Source organism: Leuciscus leuciscus (assembly GCF_965113295.1).
Source record: "Leuciscus leuciscus genome assembly, chromosome: 20".
NCBI lineage: Eukaryota > Metazoa > Chordata > Actinopteri > Cypriniformes > Leuciscidae > Leuciscus > Leuciscus leuciscus.
The window spans coordinates 26,385,850-26,405,120 of record NC_138744.1 but is presented as its reverse complement, the minus strand read 5'-3'; the positions used below and the strand labels follow the sequence as shown (position 1 = coordinate 26,405,120).

Genomic DNA, 19,271 nt, shown 5'->3' with positions numbered 1-19,271 from the left:
TAGGGCAATAAACCCAGACAGCAACATAGTGTTGGCCCAGATCCGGCCCACATCCGGGCTGTGTGGATTCCAGATGTGGGCCAGATCCGGGCCGATACTATGTAGCTGTCTGAGACTGGTGTTTTAGTGTTATTATGAACATCGCCATCACATTCAGAGATACTGCTAAATGTAAAAGCAATCAAACGTGTCATTCTTTATTATCAAACAGTGGACAAAATAAGTAAATTTGTGTAATGAAATGAATATAACATGTGCATGCATACTGCTGCTGCTTATCTTTAGCATGTACACTAACTTGTGTGGAAATGGGCATGGAATGGTGAAAATATGCTGACCTAAAAATTATTACACTTAATTTAAGTGATATTACTTAACATTAATGAACCAACATACAATAAAACTACCAAAACACATCATTCATGTCTCAAATTAAGGCATTCTTTCAGAACTCTAGTGAAGGTTTCAGCCAACAAACATAAATTAAATATACAAAACAAAAAACACACAAACAACAGGCAGCAATATGCACTATTTTCTGCTGTTCAGAATTCAATGCAGTTTATGTTACATGGTTCATGTTTACATTAATGTACAAACCTTTTGTATAGATGGTGATGAAAATGAAAGACTAAGACTTGTGTATGTGTTTAGCTACATCTTATTTTTTCTGATTTAAAAAAAATAATATTTCAGAATAATATATATCAATGTGGTATACGGTAGAAATATTACACATTTCAGTCTAGCTTAGGTTTTTAAATTAAATAACACAGTCTTGGAAATAATATGTAAGCATGTGCAAATAAGCTTCTATAGTAAATCAAGTTCTGTTGGTCTTTGTGTTTAAGTGAGAAATTAATTCATTTAAATTGAAAGATCTCAATGTTTATAAGATCTTTCAATTATGTTTAACAGTTTTGAGTGTATAAAAGAGTGTATAAAAATGGGCTCTGAGTTTTGGCAGTGGTTGTGTCTAAGTGAAATATGTAGTTTGGAAGATGTAGTCACTGAATGCATTAATACAACATTGAATGACACAGACATTTGCAACACTTCTACAGTAATACCGTAGTAAAATATATTCAGAATCTAAAAAATTAAATACTATCAAAACAATTAGATGTAGCTGAACACATACAGGTATTAATCTTTCAGTTTCATCACCATCTATAAAAAGGGGAAACTTGGGGGAAAATGTGTACTGTACTGTAAACAATGACCATGTGACATATAATGTTGTGAATTCTGAACAACAGAAAACAGCAGAAATATTTTATAATGCTTCCTGTTATTTGTGTTTTTTTATTTAACGTGTGTTTTTTGGGGGTAAAACCTTTTCTAGTGTTCTGGAAGAATGAGTTGATCTGACACATGAATGAAGTTTCAGTGCATTTTGAATATGAAATGAACTGCTGTCAAGCTGTAAGTTGGTTTGGAGAAGATATCATGGTCTTTTAACCTGACATCATTTAAGACATCATTTAAGACTGTGGTATAAATGATTGAATGATTTAACCATAACTCATTACTATCCTTGATATTCTAAAATAGGTATTTTTCATGTGTATGTAGACTAGGGTGTGTGAATTGAGTTGTTGCACTTCCCCCCCACACACAATTTACATATCAATGCAGGAAGGCCTTAAAGGCCAGTGTTTGTCTCAGGTGAGAGCCAACAACCCCCAGAGTCCTGTTACCAATATCTGTGCAACTTCTCAAATACACTAGAATAAACTAGAGAAAACGCTGGGATTTACCCTGCCAAATTTATTTTGTAAAGTTTTCTTTTGTAAAAATGTATTTAAAAAATAAATAAAACAAGAATTACACTATCTACTGTTCACTGCAGTTAATGTTACATTATCCACGTTTACAATACTGTACAAAAATATGAAACTGAGATTAACACTTGTATAGGTGTTTAGTTAAATATAATTTTTTTGTTTTTGTTTTTTTTAGATTCAGAATTTAAAACATCTGCAAATTGGCCTGTAAAGAACATAAATGTCTGTTGGTGTTTGTGTTAAGTGAGAAATAAATAAAACATTTTGCCAAAGCAATAATAAATGATCCACAGTTTGGCTCACATAAGCCCCGTTCACACAGAGATTCCGGAAAATACACTGATAATTTGTCCCGCGATTGTTTGATTTCTGTTCATTCACACTCCTGCATTTTGTTCCATTTACATTCATTATTCTTAAACACAAACACCAACAGAACTTTATGTTCTATACAGGCTAATTTGCACGTTTACATACTCTTTTTAAAACTGTTAATAATAATAGTACTGTTAAACTGTTAAAAATAACAAGTAATTTCAATCACATTGAAATAGATATTCTGATTCTAAAATATAATATAATCAAAATAATTAGATGTAAGTGTTAGTCTTTCAGTTTCATCACCATCTATAAAAAAGGGGAAACTTAGGAATATTTTAGTACAGTAATGTTAAAAAGTTAGTTTGTTAGTATACTTTACTTTATTGCCCTTTTTCAGGAAATTTGTCTTGGACTCAAAGCTGCATTAGTACACAACATATACATACACACACAAACCAAAAAGAGTTTTAAAAAAACGGCATTACTACATCTTGCTATTTAACATATTAATAGATACAGGAATAAATGATTTTTTTGTAACGGTTCCTCTTACTCAGTGGGACTCTATACCCTCTCCCTGATGGCAGAAGCTGATACATTGGAAATAAAACATGGCTTGAATCACTCACTATTGTCTGTGCATTTTTTTTTAAAATCCACGATTCGTAAATTGATTTAAGTGATGAGTACTCTCTTACACCCATAACTTAACATTGCAGTTTTCACAAGACGTACAAGCTGTGATTTTAATTGGACCAAAAGATTGCCATATGAAGTGTGCATCCAATAATTTAAAAGACTACCTAAAACGGCATAATGAAATAATTGCATAATTCTCTGATTTACACCAAACAGCCTAAGTCTTCTTAAAAAATACAATCGTTGCCGGAATTTTGAACAAAGATAATCAATGTGGGCTTTCCAAGTAAATGAACGATCAATGACCACACCTATATACTTATAGGTATCCACCTGCTCAATATTATCATAGATGATAACTGGGCTGTAATCAAAAAGGATCATGTAACATCAACTGCAGTGAATTATAAACAGTAGATAGTGTCATTCTTGTTTTATGAAAGCATTTTACAAAAGAAAACATTGTGTAATGCTTTTTTGTTTTATGAGTGACAAAGTGTGTTTGTTGTTAAATCTTTTCTAGTGTTCTGGAAGAATGAGTTGATCTGAGACATGAAGTTTCAGTGCATTTTGAATGAGAAATTAACTGCTGTCAAGCTGTAAGTTGGTTAGGAGAACTGAGTGAAGAGTTTTGAAAATGTACCTAAATATTGAGAAATGTGTCCTAGTGATTGTAAAAACCTGTAATTTAATTTAATTTGGCAGGGTAAATCCCAGCGTTTTCTCTAGTTTATTCTAGTGTATTTGAGAAGTTGCACAGATATTGGTAACAGGACTCTGGGGGTTGTTGGCTCTCACCTGAGACAAACACTGGCCTTTAAGGCCTTCCTGCATTGATATGTAAATTGCGTGTGGGGGGGAAGTGCAACAACTCAATTCACACACCCTAGTCTACATACACATGAAAAATACCTATTTTAGAATATCAAGGATAGTAATGAGTTATGGTTAAATCATTCAATCATTTATACCACAGTCTTAAATGATGTCTTAAATGATGTCAGGTTAAAAGACCATGATATCTTCTCCAAACCAACTTACAGCTTGACAGCAGTTCATTTCATATTCAAAATGCACTGAAACTTCATTCATGTGTCAGATCAACTCATTCTTCCAGAACACTAGAAAAGGTTTTACCCCCAAAAAACACACGTTAAATAAAAAAACACAAATAACAGGAAGCATTATAAAATATTTCTGCTGTTTTCTGTTGTTCAGAATTCACAACATTATATGTTACATGGTCATTGTTTACAGTACAGTACACATTTTCCCCCAAGTTTCCCCTTTTTATAGATGGTGATGAAACTGAAAGATTAATACCTGTATGTGTTCAGCTACATCTAATTGTTTTGATAGTATTTAATTTTTTAGATTCTGAATATATTTTACTACGGTATTACTGTAGAAGTGTTGCAAATGTCTGTGTCATTCAATGTTGTATTAATGCATTCAGTGACTACATCTTCCAAACTACATATTTCACTTAGACACAACCACTGCCAAAACTCAGAGCCCATTTTTATACACTCTTTTATACACTCAAAACTGTTAAACATAATTGAAAGATCTTATAAACATTGAGATCTTTCAATTTAAATGAATTAATTTCTCACTTAAACACAAAGACCAACAGAACTTGATTTACTATAGAGGCTTATTTGCACATGCTTACATATTATTTCCAAGACTGTGTTATTTAATTTAAAAACCTAAGCTAGACTGAAATGTGTAATATTTCTACCGTATACCACATTGATATATATTATTCTGAAATATTATTTTTTTTAAATCAGAAAAAATAAGATGTAGCTAAACACATACACAAGTCTTAGTCTTTCATTTTCATCACCATCTATACAAAAGGTTTGTACATTAATGTAAACATGAACCATGTAACATAAACTGCATTGAATTCTGAACAGCAGAAAATAGTGCATATTGCTGCCTGTTGTTTGTGTGTTTTTTGTTTTGTATATTTAATTTATGTTTGTTGGCTGAAACCTTCACTAGAGTTCTGAAAGAATGCCTTAATTTGAGACATGAATGATGTGTTTTGGTAGTTTTATTGTATGTTGGTTCATTAATGTTAAGTAATATCACTTAAATTAAGTGTAATAATTTTTAGGTCAGCATATTTTCACCATTCCATGCCCATTTCCACACAAGTTAGTGTACATGCTAAAGATAAGCAGCAGCAGTATGCATGCACATGTTATATTCATTTCATTACACAAATTTACTTATTTTGTCCACTGTTTGATAATAAAGAATGACACGTTTGATTGCTTTTACATTTAGCAGTATCTCTGAATGTGATGGCGATGTTCATAATAACACTAAAACACCAGTCTCAGACAGCTACATAGTATCGGCCCGGATCTGGCCCACATCTGGAATCCACACAGCCCGGATGTGGGCCGGATCTGGGCCAACACTATGTTGCTGTCTGGGTTTATTGCCCTAAAAAATACACTGTAAAAAAAATACACAAAGGTCAAAACTCAATTTTATGTTGATTGTTGCATTTAAAATATTCAGATGGTTCAACTAAAGTGCCAGTGTTAAAATACATTGAGAATACTATGACTAACCGGTTAACTGACAGTAAGAATTTTGATGTATTATTACAATCAGTGGTTTCAAGTTTAATTAATTTATAAAGTACATTTAAAACAGCCACAAGACTGGCCAAAGTGCTGTACAAGACAACTAAATACGTATCCTAAATATACACACTCTAATACACAAAAATATAATATAATATATACATAAAAAAAAAAAAAAAATCAATACGCCAGAGAAAACAAATACCTTTTTAAAAGAGACTTAAAAATTGTTAGGGAAGATTCGACTCTAATCTCTAATGGCTTGTTTTCACTGAGCGGTACGGTACGGTACGGTATGCATTTATTTCCGTTTCCACTGTCAAAAGTTGTGAATGGTACCAAAAAGCCGAACCTTAACACTTTTTGGGTACCCTTCCGTTGGGGTACCAGCACAGTGGTATGGTACTAAAGGGTGGAGCTAGACTAACTGCAGGACGTTGATTGGTTGACAGAGAATCGTCACTTGCGCGTGCTACAAGGGGAATGACAACATAAGAAGCGCCATCTTTTAATTTACAGTTGACATATAATACTACTGTTACTGTGTCACGAAATGTAAATTTAAGAGTTTTTCAGGCGAGAATGTAGTTGTTTAAAGCTCAAATCTGTGGTTTATTTATAAAGATTTATGAAAATTTGATCCAGGTTGTGAGATCCAGGCAATCACCATTTGTGTGGCTATAATGTTTAAGATTTCTTTAAATGAAAACGAAAAGAGGCAGTGTGGTGTTTTATAACATATTTTGTTTTATTGTTGCCTAAAATGTACATACAGAGATAACCGGAGTAGCAGAGCGAGCTGACTGACGCTTTGAAGAACGTGCTGTTCCATTAGCAGAATTACCGGACTCGCGTCCTCGGGAGTCATTCTCCTGAGCTGGACTTGGCAAGTCCAAACTGTGCGTACTTGCTATTGAGAAACGCCTAATGTTTCTGCTGATATGGGTGCTTGCAGCATTTTGGTTCTGCTAGACATTAGCGCTGCTTTTGACACTATATGTCATATCATCCTCCTTGACAGGTTGCGTGTTTTGTTAGGCACCTCTGGCATCTCTTTGCAGTATATTTATTTGGGGAAGAACAAATCGGAGGCAACATTAGTACAGCAGGGCGTCCCGCAGGGGTCAGTACTAGGACCTACTTTGTTCTGCATCTATATGTTGCCGCTTGGTGACATTATTAGAAAGTACGGTACGGGGTTTTTCCTTGTTATGCTGATGACATGCAGATCTATGTTAGCTCACTCCCTGATCCAAATCTCGCAATTACAGCTCTTACCGTATGTCTGGAAGAAATAAAGGTATGGATGCATGACAACTATCTTAAGCTTAACAAATCAAAAATGGAACTGTTATTTTTTGGTATGCTGACAGATTTGCACAAACATAACTGTCTAAGTCTGTTTTCTGATTCTGAATTATTGTCTCCAGCATCACAAGTGCGAAATCTAGGTGTTATCTTTGATCCGCATTTGTCATTTGATGCCCATATCAAAATGGTTTCAAAATCTGCATTTTTCCATCTTAAAAATATTGCCAGAATTCAAACTTCTTTATCCCTGTCAGATGCAGAAAGGCTTATTCATGCATTTAATACATTCATATGATAGCACTTTATTGCGTGTAATTCACCTTATTCCGCCCCGCCCACTTTTAATACTTTGCGCTTCCGCAATTTGTCATCCGACTTCCGCTAAACTGACACGGCACATCCGGGTGTAAATCGTAAAGTACACCACAACATTCCGATCGCTTTACATTGTGTTCGTAACACTGTTGGTTAAATTGTTCTATCCTCTTAATCCAATTGTTATGGCAGCCCCTAACTGACCATACAATACTTGACATATTTTACCGTTAGAACAATAGAATTACGTCTAGAAACTAGCGTCCTTTCAGACGGAAGTTGAGGTCCCTCTCAGCCCGAAGTAAGATGACAAAACGAACGTAATGGCGTCACCCTCGTGGAAAATAAGGTGAATACACATGTCATGCACCCTACAACACTAATCCTAACCAAACATATAATACATATTACATATTACACACCATTCCTAAACCCACCCATGCGTATCATATGCACACAGAAACTCCTTTTCGCGTATAAATTGCACAATAAACACAATGTGTGCTATAGAGACACATTTAGTGTGACCGGGTTGGAATGACATACCAATTTCACAAATTCACGTTTATGTTGTTTACATGCAGATGGTAAAGGCATCGTTTTCAAAACCTTGCACTTTGAAACTCGTTTTCAAAAGCTTGCATTGTCAGGTGAAAATTGAAAATTATGTCGTGTAAACAGACCCTGAAGTGTCCATTCTTTATTGCACTTTAGTTTTGTTAATTGTTCATTTAAGTTGGCCTATTTATTATATATACAGTTATATATACACTTTTATTCTGGTTTACTGTGTTCACAGAAGCACTGCGGGTGCTTGATGTGTGAATCCTCATGTTCTGTTGTCTATGCTAGTATTTGCACATGTAAATCTACATTTTTTAGGTTTTTGAATTGGTCACAGACACCTATCTATTCTAAGTCCATTTAATTCTAATCTAACCTTCAAATCATGTCAGTTAACTGATGATGACTGGTTAACAACCATCAGCTTTCAGTCAGAAAACAAAATGTTAAATGAACATCCCTACTTCATATATTTCAACTGAACCAACTAAAAATGTTCAGTGCAGCAAGTCGACATAACATTTTGAGATTGACCTCCAAAATCTTTACAGTGTGTTTGTGATGGCAAGAAATGTACAAAGCAGCCAAACACGTATCGTTCTTTACCATCCAACTGGGGACGCGAAGTTCATTTTGATTAATAAAATCATTATTCACTGTATAAAGTATGCTTTACGCTATACTAAATATAGGTCACTATAGTGACCTGAAATCGTTACCTTAAAGAGCTATTTCTGTTTGATTAATCCTATAAACCCTAAAGGGACTGCATAACCAAGCATAGAAAGTATCTATGAAGAGAGAAAATAAGCGTTAAATAAGAAAAATAATGTTATGAATGATAAAAGGCGTAATATATAATATACTATATAATATGCTATATATATATAGTTATATAATGAAGACAGACTTCACTGCCAGTTCCCTTCACTGTTCACACACACACACACACACACACACACACAGCTCCATTGCAGCCAAGTCCCCTCTTGTATAGATAGAGATCGTTCCGAGAGTCCCCTCTCGGCCAGTGTAGAGCGACATTGGTCTGTTAGTAATATAGATATGTATGTGTGTGTGCAATGACACATAACAATGGCAAGTAAATTGTTAGGGACTGCATAACCAAGCATAGAAAGTAAAAAAATTATATTATGAATGATAAGAGGATATTCTCGCCTCTGCTTTTGAACTGTTGCTGCCGGACCGTCTGTATTTTTTACCCCGTTGTAGATTTAAATGGTCTTTCCTCAAGCAATTCAATTCAATTAAGTCTGTCTTTATTTTGTAACTATAGTTACAAAATAAAGACAGACTTAACTGTTCACACACACACACACACACACACAGTTCCATTGCAGGCTATTGCGAGTCCCCTCTTGTATAGGTAGAAATCGTTCAGAGATGATATTCCATCTTGGCATGTTTAAAATATTATTATTTTTTGCATATTTGAAGTTATATTATGAAAAAAGACCTTAAAAGAAAATTGTGTATTTCATTTTTGTTTCTTCAAAATGACCAGATGCAGCAAGTCAACTCAAAAGTTTTGAATTAGATCAAGAAAGGTCCACTGTTGGATGGTAACGAACGACATATGTTTGGTTGCATTTAAATTTAGCAATATTTCAAACACTGAATATCTCTGTACATCAACATCCTAGAAACAAAGGAAACAGAAAAATAAGGACATGTCTATTGATTTTTTTTAAGAGTAGAAATTATGTTTTAATTAATAGGCAGCCAATACTATCAGTCACATTATTAATATCTTAATAATATAATAATAATTACATTATAATTATGACATTTAGTTGCAGATCCCCTCTTGGCATGTTTTTTTTTTATAAAAAAATGCATATTTGAAGTTATATTATGAAAAATATAATATAATATATATGGTAACCCTTTATAATAACTATCCTATTAATCATTAGTTAAGCATTAGTAAACAGTTAAATCATAATTCATAAAGCAGACATTAATAAGCTGTTTATAAATACAGCTTTAAATGCTGTATTATTGATTTAGAAGGATATCTATAATGTGTTTAATAATTGTATTTTCATACTTTATTAATTATCAATTTATCATTTCTAAATGAAGTATAGCATTATTTACAAAGCAGTTATTTAGGAGTTGTCAGTGATTAATAAGATCACTTAGAGTAAATTTAGTAGATTCAGGGAGTTATAAAGCATTTAGTAGTGGTCAGTTCACTATTTTGTGAGCAAAAGTGAGGACTAGTTATGCCTAAAGCATTTATAAAGGAGATTTAAAGACTAATTTATCTTCTAAACAGAAAAAGGAAACACACACAACACAACACAGTGATAGAGAACAGAGAAATATTAACAGCCTTTAAATCTCCTACATAACTAGCATAACTAGTCCTCACTTTAGATGAGCTCACAAAAAATAGTGAACTGACCTCTACTAAATGTTTTATAACTACCTGAACTACAGTAGAAATACATGTTAATAAAGCATTTATTAACACACTAAGTAACTATTACTATATGTCTGAATAATAAGTGTATGATGTATGAATGTACATTGAAATAGTTGAATCATTTACTCACACTTTCTAAGGGATCTTATGAACCACTGACAACTCCTAAATAACTGCTTTGTAAATGATGCTATACTTCATTTAGAAATGATAAATTGATCATTAATAAAGTATGAAAATACAATTATTAAACACATTATAGATATGCTTTTAAAACAGGAATAAAGCATTTATAACTGCATTTATATACTGCTTATTAGTGTATATTAATGCTTTATAAATTAATTAACTGTTTACTAATGCTTAACTAATGATTAATAGCGTGGAGTTATTATAAAGTGTTACTGAAAGCTCCTGAACTAAGCAGTTAAACAGCAGCTCTACAGTCTCAGAGCCTCTCTAGGACAGCAGCCATTCAGACAATAGAGAAGTGTGAACGACGTGTGTTAATGGGCCACTGCAGTTCCTGCTCCAGCCTACAGGAGCGCTGCTGAGTATGGACTTAAACACACACACACATGTAAGTCCCCACTTGGTCAAAAATGTACAAAATTAACCAGAGCGTGTTTTGGCTGATTTTAACATGTTTTAAAGCATGACCAACAGGGGACTTGAAAAATGTCCCCACTTGGCTCGACGGTCCCCTGTTAGTGAGTGTGTAACGACACCAAGGTCCCCTCTTAGATAGATAGACGAGTACACACACACACACACACACACACACACATACACACACACACACACACGGAACGGAGAGCTCGCCGCTGCTGGGCCATTAACGACAGAGCGAGCCGACACACACACACACACACACACGCACGCGCGCGCGCGGAGCACAGAGCGCGCCGACCGACCGACACACACACACACACTCACGCGCGCGAAACATTTCAAATTAATCGCAAAGATTAACGCGTTAATTCCCCCAGCCCTAAAAAATTCGAAAATCACGAAAGTGATTTCAATAGTGAAATTACGTAGGCTGGAATGCATGTCACGGACCACATGCAATGCCGCCGCGGACCACCAGGGGGCCGCGGACCACCGGTTGAAAACCCCTGCTTTAAAGGGATAGTTCACCAAACAATTATCCCATAATTTACTCACCCTCAAGCCATCCTAGTTGTAGATGAGTTTCTTTTTTCAGCCAAACACAATCAGAGTTTTAAAATATATATATATATATCCTGGCTCTTCCAAGCTTTATAATGGGAGTGAGTAGAGCCTGAGATTTTGAAAAAGCGCATCCATCCATCATAAAAGTAATCCATACGGCTCTAGGGGGTTAATAGAGGCCTTCTGAAGTGAAGCTATGTATTTTTATAAGAAAAATATCCATATTTAAAGGGTTAGTTCACCCAAAAATGAAAATTCTGTCAGTAATTACTCACCCTCATGTTGTTCCAACCCCGTAAGACCTTCGTTGATCTTCGGAACACAAATTAAGATATTTTTGATTAAATCTGAGAGCTGGCTCACTCCTCCATAGGCTTCTAAGACACTATAACTTGCTGGCCCAGAAAATGTATTAAAGACATCGTTAATATAGTCCAAGTGTACGGTGGCCGAGAGAGCTCAACGCGCTGCAACTGAAGAAAACACATGCAAATAGAAAAAACACCCGCAAATTAAGAAAACATCTTCATCAGTTTTACAACACATGTGTGCTCCAAATACTCACAACACAACCAAACACAGAAACGCTCTGCAAAAGTTCACAACACAACCAAATACAGAAACACGCTGCAAAAGTTCACAACACAAACAAATACAGAAACGCGCTGCAAATAGGAAATGTTTCCGGGGAACTCAATAAGTGACGGACGGACGGCTGGGACGTGCTTATTGCTCGTGAGCTTTACCTATGCCCTACTCTCTTAAAAGGGCAGACGACAGAGCCCTTGAATTGGGCACTTTGGAGGGAGCGGGGCACTTGTGTGCCATTATGTTGATGAAGGGAGCAACGAAAGACAACGTAATATTTTCCTCATTATTTTCACCTGGGATGTTCCCATGACAACGCAGCGCGTGTCCATCAGCTGAATAGCTGTTCTTACCAGAAATATAGTATTATTGCTGTTAACATAACTGTTGCAAATAAATATATATTTTATACAACAAAGTTTTTAAAATATGCGTTATATCTGTGTGTGAGTGTCTCAACTTTAAAACTTGCTGTCTCATATTTGGACCCTAGCTGCATTCTAACATTTCTTATGAAACTTATTTTAACATAACATGACAAAATGTGTACAATGTAACTGATGTATAGATTAATGTCTTTCCCTCATGTTCTTTTTCTCTCTCTTTTTTTTATTTATTTTAGTCTTCAGCTCATTGTTCTTTTTAGTATTCTTATGACATTGAACATATTGTAAATACATTTTGTATATTGTATACAAAGTTGTATGTCATAAACGTGTCATCTCTGTATGTTTTGCAAAAAATTTAATAATAATAAAAGTAGACAGCTGTAAGCACGTCCCAGCCGGGTCCGTCACTTATTGGGTTCCCCGGAAACATTTCCGTTGTGTTCTGTTCTATTTGCAGCGTGTTTCTGTATTTGTTTGTGTTGTGAACTTTTGCAGCGCGTTTCTGTATTTGTTTGTGTTGTGAACTTTTGCAGCGCGTTTCTGTATTTGGTTGTGTTGTGAGTATTTGGAGCACACATGTGTTGTGAAACTGATGGAGATGTTTTCTTAATTTGCAGGTGTTTTTCTATTTGCATGTGTTTTCTTCAGTTGCAGCGCGTTGAGCTCTCTCGGCCACCGTACAAGTGACTCCAGTGGCTCAATCTTAAGTTTATAAAGCGACGAGAATACTTTTTGTGCGCAAAAACAAACAAAAATAACGACTTTATTCCACTTTTCATTTCCTTCTCTCTGGGCCTCGAGTCTTTTCACGTAGTGTTTAAGCGTAGCGCGTCTGTGTTGTACGTCACCATGTAGGCTTGCTATTGGGCGACGCTGGTCATGTGTGTAATACGTGGTCGTTATTTTTGTTTGTTTTTGCGCACAAAAAGTATTCTCGTCGCTTTATAAACTTAAGATTGAGCCACTGGAGTCACTTGGACTATTTTAACGATGTCTTTAATACATTTTCTGGGCCAGCAAGTTATAGTGTCTTAGAAGCCTATGGAGAAGTGAGCCAGCTCTCAGATTTAATAAAAAATATCTTAATTTGTGTTCCGAAGATGAACAACGGTCTTACGGGGTTGGAACAACATGAGGGTGAGTAATTACTGACAGAATTTTCATTTTTGGGTGAACTAACCCTTTAAAACTTTATAAGCTATAATCAATGACTACGTTTACATGCAGCCAATATCCGGGTTATGGTCGGGTTAGAGTCACTATTTGGGTTTCTGAAACATTCGGAATAACGCGTTTACATGCGTGAGCAGAGAGAGTTACTCCTGTATACATGGAATTTGCAATATCCCGATGTAAACGGCGACGCGCGGTTAGCGTCTGGACGTACGGACTTCCTTAAGACGCAATATGCGTCATTTCCGATTCTTTTTCCTGTATCCAAAGACAACAACAACAGCAGCACGCGGATAATGAATAGTTCGAGGCAGATAGCGATCGCCTTTGTTTGCGCTTTCCTCCTCGCTCCAAAAGTGTGGTGCTGTGCTGCGTCTCGCCATGTTTACCTCTACTTCTTGTTTACTTCCGGTATACTGCACGCGGGTTTCTGTATGCGCCGTCCCTACTCAAAAGACCAAGATTCCTTGCGAATAGAACATGCGCAGAACACAAATCAATGTCCCTTTTGATGGGGATATGCCGATACGCGTTTACATGACCAAATATTCGGGTTAGAAAGGGGGTACCCCAGGTATAATATCCGGGTTTTTAAAAACCGGGATATGAGCATATCCGGGTTTTTGCCGGTGTTTACATGGCCGTGCGCGACCGGGTTATTGCTAATATCCCGGTTTTGAACGGGTTATTGGCTGCATGTAAACGTAGTCAATGACTTCCGGTATCGGCCGTACGCAAGTCAAGTTCCGGCCGAAGAGTGAACATTTTTCAATTGCAATTTTTGGGTGAACTATCCCTTTAAGGCTTTTTTCAAAGCTGCGTAAAGAAATTTGATTAATCTTTTCCTCTAGTGTGTGTAGAGTTTCATGTAAACAGTAAATTTTCAGAATAGCCACAAAAAGCTCACATATTTCTGTAAATCGAGTTGGTATTAATATTAAGGCTGTCAAGTGATCAAATGTTTTAATCTAATTAATTACATGATGTGACGATGAATTAATCTAATTAATCGCACATCAAATTTGGCTGAGAAATTTGCCCCAAAAGATCATTTAAAGTCATTATTGTGTTAAATGAGAAAAGCATCAAATAGAAATGACAAAAAGTAGGTTTAGAAATTTTTATTTTTATTTAATTCAACAAAACGTTGTTTATGTTCCACAAAAGTTTATTTTTTTGAAATTACATGAGTGAGTAAATGTAATAATAATAATAATTATTATTATTTATTTATTTATTTAATTATTTATAAAAATTTTTTGCTAAACTATCCCCAAAGTATACAATTATTCTTATTCTTATTATTTATGAAATAAAATCTGCCGATTCGATTTGTTCAAACAGTTGATTCATTCAGGAATCAGAAATGCTTTCTTTATGAATGGGCCACTGAATCGTTGGTTCACCCGATTGATTCACTCAGAATGTGGATACCTTCAGAAATACCTTCAGAAATGTATTCACCTGCAGGCACAGTTTGAAAAAACATTCTGTTCTGATAGTCACCTTAAAAAGCACCATCTTTCGGATGAGACATTAAACCAAGGTCCTGAATTTCTGTGGTCATTAAAAATCCAGAAATTAAATTTGCCCATTGGCTTCTGTCCATCATGGCCTCCTAATCATCCCCATATATATATATATATACACTGATTGGCTTCATCACTCTTGCTGCGTCCCATTTCGCTGCGTCCCAATTGCGTCCCAATTATACTACGCCCTAAAAGTATGTACTCTTTTTGTGAAGGAAAAGTACATACTTTTGAGTGTGTAGCAAAAGAGTAGGCAAGCTTTTGGACATACTACTTCGTCATCTTAACGGACAGATCTGTCGCCGTAAACTGCCCTGTCAATCATCTTGTCACAGTTAAAATCCTCCATTCAATCTAATTTAATTTCCTACCGTTTCGGAGAGAAATGTAGTTGCATGTTCATCTGCCAGTCGTGGGTCTTTCATGCGGAGACTCTCCTCATGTGTTTGCAATTTGAATATAATGATGCATTTAAAAGTTAATGGCTAAACGTATCTTTACAAAAGTTCACAATGCTGCTGCAGATGCAATATAATGTACACAACATTGAATAAAGAAATTTTCATCAGGTTAGATACTGATAATTAATCACTCAAACCCCTTTATCTAAACCTCTCTACATAACTGCCGGACTCGCACGTCCTCCATGTCTGTAGTTTTTTAAACACTTTTCACTCGTGTTTGTAGTTCTAACCGAATCCTCGTCGAACGCGCGATGGGTTGTGGGCAATATTAGCCGTTAGAGTGTGCATCGATCTGCTCTTCGGATTCTGACCGGAAATAGTAGACCATCCGGGTATCTTTGGAACACTCATTTCAACATACTACGATTTGGGATGTGCTAATTCTATTTTTGAATACTATTTAGGACGGATAGTATGCGAATTGGGACACAGCGTTTGTCTCCTCTCCACCTATTGGCTTATTAGCTGGTGTGTGGTGTGCGCTCTATGGCGCTCTGGCGCTCTATGGTTGCCGTTGCATCATCCAGGTGGATACTGCACATTGGAGGAGATTCCCCCTGCCATTTGTAAAAGTGCTTTGAGTGCAGAAAAAAGTTATGTATAAATGTAACAAATTATTAATATTATTATTATTATGTAGTCACAAAATCCGACACTTTTCCCTCGAAGTCCACTGTCTATAGTTGCATCTGAGACTGCTGTTAATACCAGATGTAAATACTGACCCTTGTGTCATCTTCTTTTCTGAGTGTAGTTGCCACAAGAGGAAGCATCTTGTACTTTTTGATGACGGAGATGAGCATGGTGAACGTGATGTATCAGACCTCCCTGCGCCAGTTCCTGGGCTTGTTCGACTTGGCCTTGGCAAAGTAAAACTCATTTATCAATTCATACCTTATTCCTTTAAATTTGTTTTTCAAAGACAAAATGGCATGCATTTTTGGTCTTCATCACCAAGCCAACATTCATGATGAGGCCAATATAGGCTTAAGGTTTGGGCCCCAAATGGTTTTGTCCATGAGTTCCATGGCCGATCTGAATTAACTCTGGTCAGACTGTAAATGAGATTAAAATGGGCTAATTCAGATAGGGCCGACATAGAGCCTGTGGACAAGGCCATTTGGGGCCCATACCTCAAGCCCATATTGTGGCCACCATGAAATATTGGTTGGGTGATGTTAAAATGTAAATTTACAGGATATTGGTGTTATAAAACAATGTCTGTTGATCATATTGTCCATGTGAGATGTGAGAGTGCATTGAGTAAGGTTTTACGTAAGTTGCAAACTTGTTTCTTCCTCTTGGAGAGTAGGTCCTCAAAGAGTCCAATTACAAGCAAGCGGATCGCCAAAATCATCGAGTACATGACCTTTGAGGTGCACAAGTACGCAGCTCGGGGTTTGTATGAAGAACACAAGTTCCTGTTCACCCTTCTGCTCACTCTCAAGATCGACATGCAGAGCAACAGGGTCAAACATGAGGAGTTCCTGACTCTTATTAAAGGTCAGAAACCAACCCGTCCTCCACTAGTCAGTCTCTCTCAGTCTCTTTTTTTTTCTCTGTTTTTCTACATTCAAAATCTTTCTCCTCCTCCTTAGTTTCTTTATTTTCTAGGTTCTCAAACGAGAGAACAACCAATTTAGTCTATTAACATTCTTGAACAATGGTTATGTATGTATGACTATTTGTGACTTTCTGCTGAATTTTACTGCGTATCTTACATATCCGTCCCCTTGGAATTATAAGGTTCTATCTGACATTTTTGTCAAAATTTTGTTATTCACACATTCTTATTCTGTGACCACTTCTTTACATTATGTGATGTACATTGAAGTTGTGTACATTTTGGAACTTTTTATTTAGAAAATAAAAAGGTTCTTTCTACACAGTCGAATGGAATGCAAAAACTTTAAAGCGCAATATCTCAAAACTACTCAGAACGCAGATAGAACCTTATAATTCCAAGGGGACGATATGTAACAAGTTCAGACACTTTTTCTCATTCTTTCTTATTATATATCCTTTATTAATAGGGTACAGACAGGTTTTAAGGCAGTCTTTTGGAGCAGTGGGTTTAGGCAGAACTGAGCAGCAGGAACCCATCAGAGCCACACTTCTACAGCTATTAGTGTGCTATGAATGAAGCACAGTGGTGCCTTGTGACAAGCTGTGAGGTTGACTGCCAGTACGTATTATGTAAGGCTCAGTACATTGTAAGACACAGTACATTGTGTTGCATACTTGCTTTAATTGAGACATATTGTTCATTAATATAGCCATATTTTTTAAAGGAACGTTCCAGGTTCAATACAGTATGACTTTTGACCGTGTTTCAAAAGTATAGCCTCAAGACTTACACATTACACATTAAAATCAGACTGATGCTATAGATATACACGGTAACTTAACTTGTACTGAACCCATCATTTCTTTAAATAACTCTTTTAATTACACACTCATTAACACATGGATGAATATTATCAAATAAGAACAAATCCATACATACAGCAACAAGCAAGGGCAATTTATGACTGATATATTAAGTTGCATTGAGATCTCAATCCAAATGCTCAAAAAAGAGACTATGAAGACAACAGACTGTGGTTTTGTCATTAGAAGCTTTTGTGATTTTTCTTTCTTTCCTCTGGGTAACAAGGATAAATCATATTTAATGGCTCTTTGCAATTTGTACATGTTGTTCATGAGGAGTCCTTGGTGAGTCTGTAGATTGATGAACTTCTATGTGATTACCATGTTGGTTCATGTGCTTTTGCTTCGTAAAAGCATCAGATCCGAAATTTAATCACTGAGAAATCAGGTAGCCGTGCGGTCAGAGAAGTGGCCCATTACCCAGAAGGTCAATTTGATTCCCTGTGCTGGCAGTGCACGTCAAGCCAGTTAATACCATTCTGCTCTTTAATGCACTCTTGTGAGAGCCACTTTCTCTCTCTTTGCTCCCATGTAGTTTGTCTTGCTTTTTCCCCTATAGAAATGAGCTTTTCTCGAGATTTCTCAAGTTATTACATTTGCAAAACAGGAGAGGTTCCTTTGTACCTTTACTAGATAGTATTCCAAGAAGAAAACATTCCATCTTTGTTCAGACAAGATGAATGCAAGAAAACAATGTATTTTATTAATTACAAAAGTGTATAAAGTCAATATTTCGGTTAAAGATACTCAAAACATGTTAACCCAAAACTCAATAATTGGCCAGTATAACAACAATAGACTAGAGAACACTTCTTGCTTTAACATATGTAGCTTTTTTTTGCTACCAACAGAAAAACTGCGTTTGACTTCTCGCGAGAGAATCAACAAAATAATCTTTTTCTTTTCTGCCAAAGATTAAGAAATTGAAGAATATGATGTACATAAATAAGCAAGAAGAAAATATCTTGCTATATCTGTCAGGTTCTGGGTAGATGATGTAGGAGGCGAACACGAAGATGATAAATCAAAGGTTTTAATTCTCAAATATAGCAAATACAAGAAACAGGGAGCGAGCGCTCAGAACAAGGATAACCTAACATAAAACAAACATTGACCGACAAGTGAGGAGTGAACAGAAGGAACTTAAATACACAGACAGATGAACACAAGACAGGTGATGCAGATGATGATAACGAACAGGTGGGTGATGAAGGGAGTGAGTTCAGGTGTGGAAACAAGGAGGATTCTGGGAACTGTAGTGCAGACAGGACGATGACAGACCGTGAATGTGACATTACTCCCCCCTCCCACAAGGCGCGTCCCGCGCCAAAGAAGGCAGCATACGGGAGGGGGGGTGGGCATCCTGGAGTCCGTGACGGGAAGGTGGAACAGGTTCAGAAGGACGGACTCCAGGATGGTGGCAGGACAGACAGGAGGAGGTGATCACGACGGTGCAGACAGAAGACAGAACCAAGGCAGTGCAGGTTGAAGACAGGACCAAGGCGGTGCAGGTTGAGGATA

General features: G+C 36.2%; 1 protein-coding gene across 4 annotated transcripts in view; it reads left to right on the top strand.

Annotated features, from left to right (window-relative positions):
- The window catches only part of dnah5 (dynein, axonemal, heavy chain 5), a 249,542-nt gene that overhangs the window by 205,380 nt on the left and 24,891 nt on the right, over positions 1–19,271 (top strand). For all 4 annotated transcript variants that reach the window (XM_082150214.1, XM_082150212.1, XM_082150215.1 and 1 more), the window contains exons 67-68: positions 16,075–16,189; positions 16,633–16,823. In XM_082150214.1, coding sequence (XP_082006340.1) covers positions 16,075–16,189; positions 16,633–16,823 — 306 coding nt within the window. The remainder of the gene's footprint in view (positions 1–16,074; positions 16,190–16,632; positions 16,824–19,271) is intronic.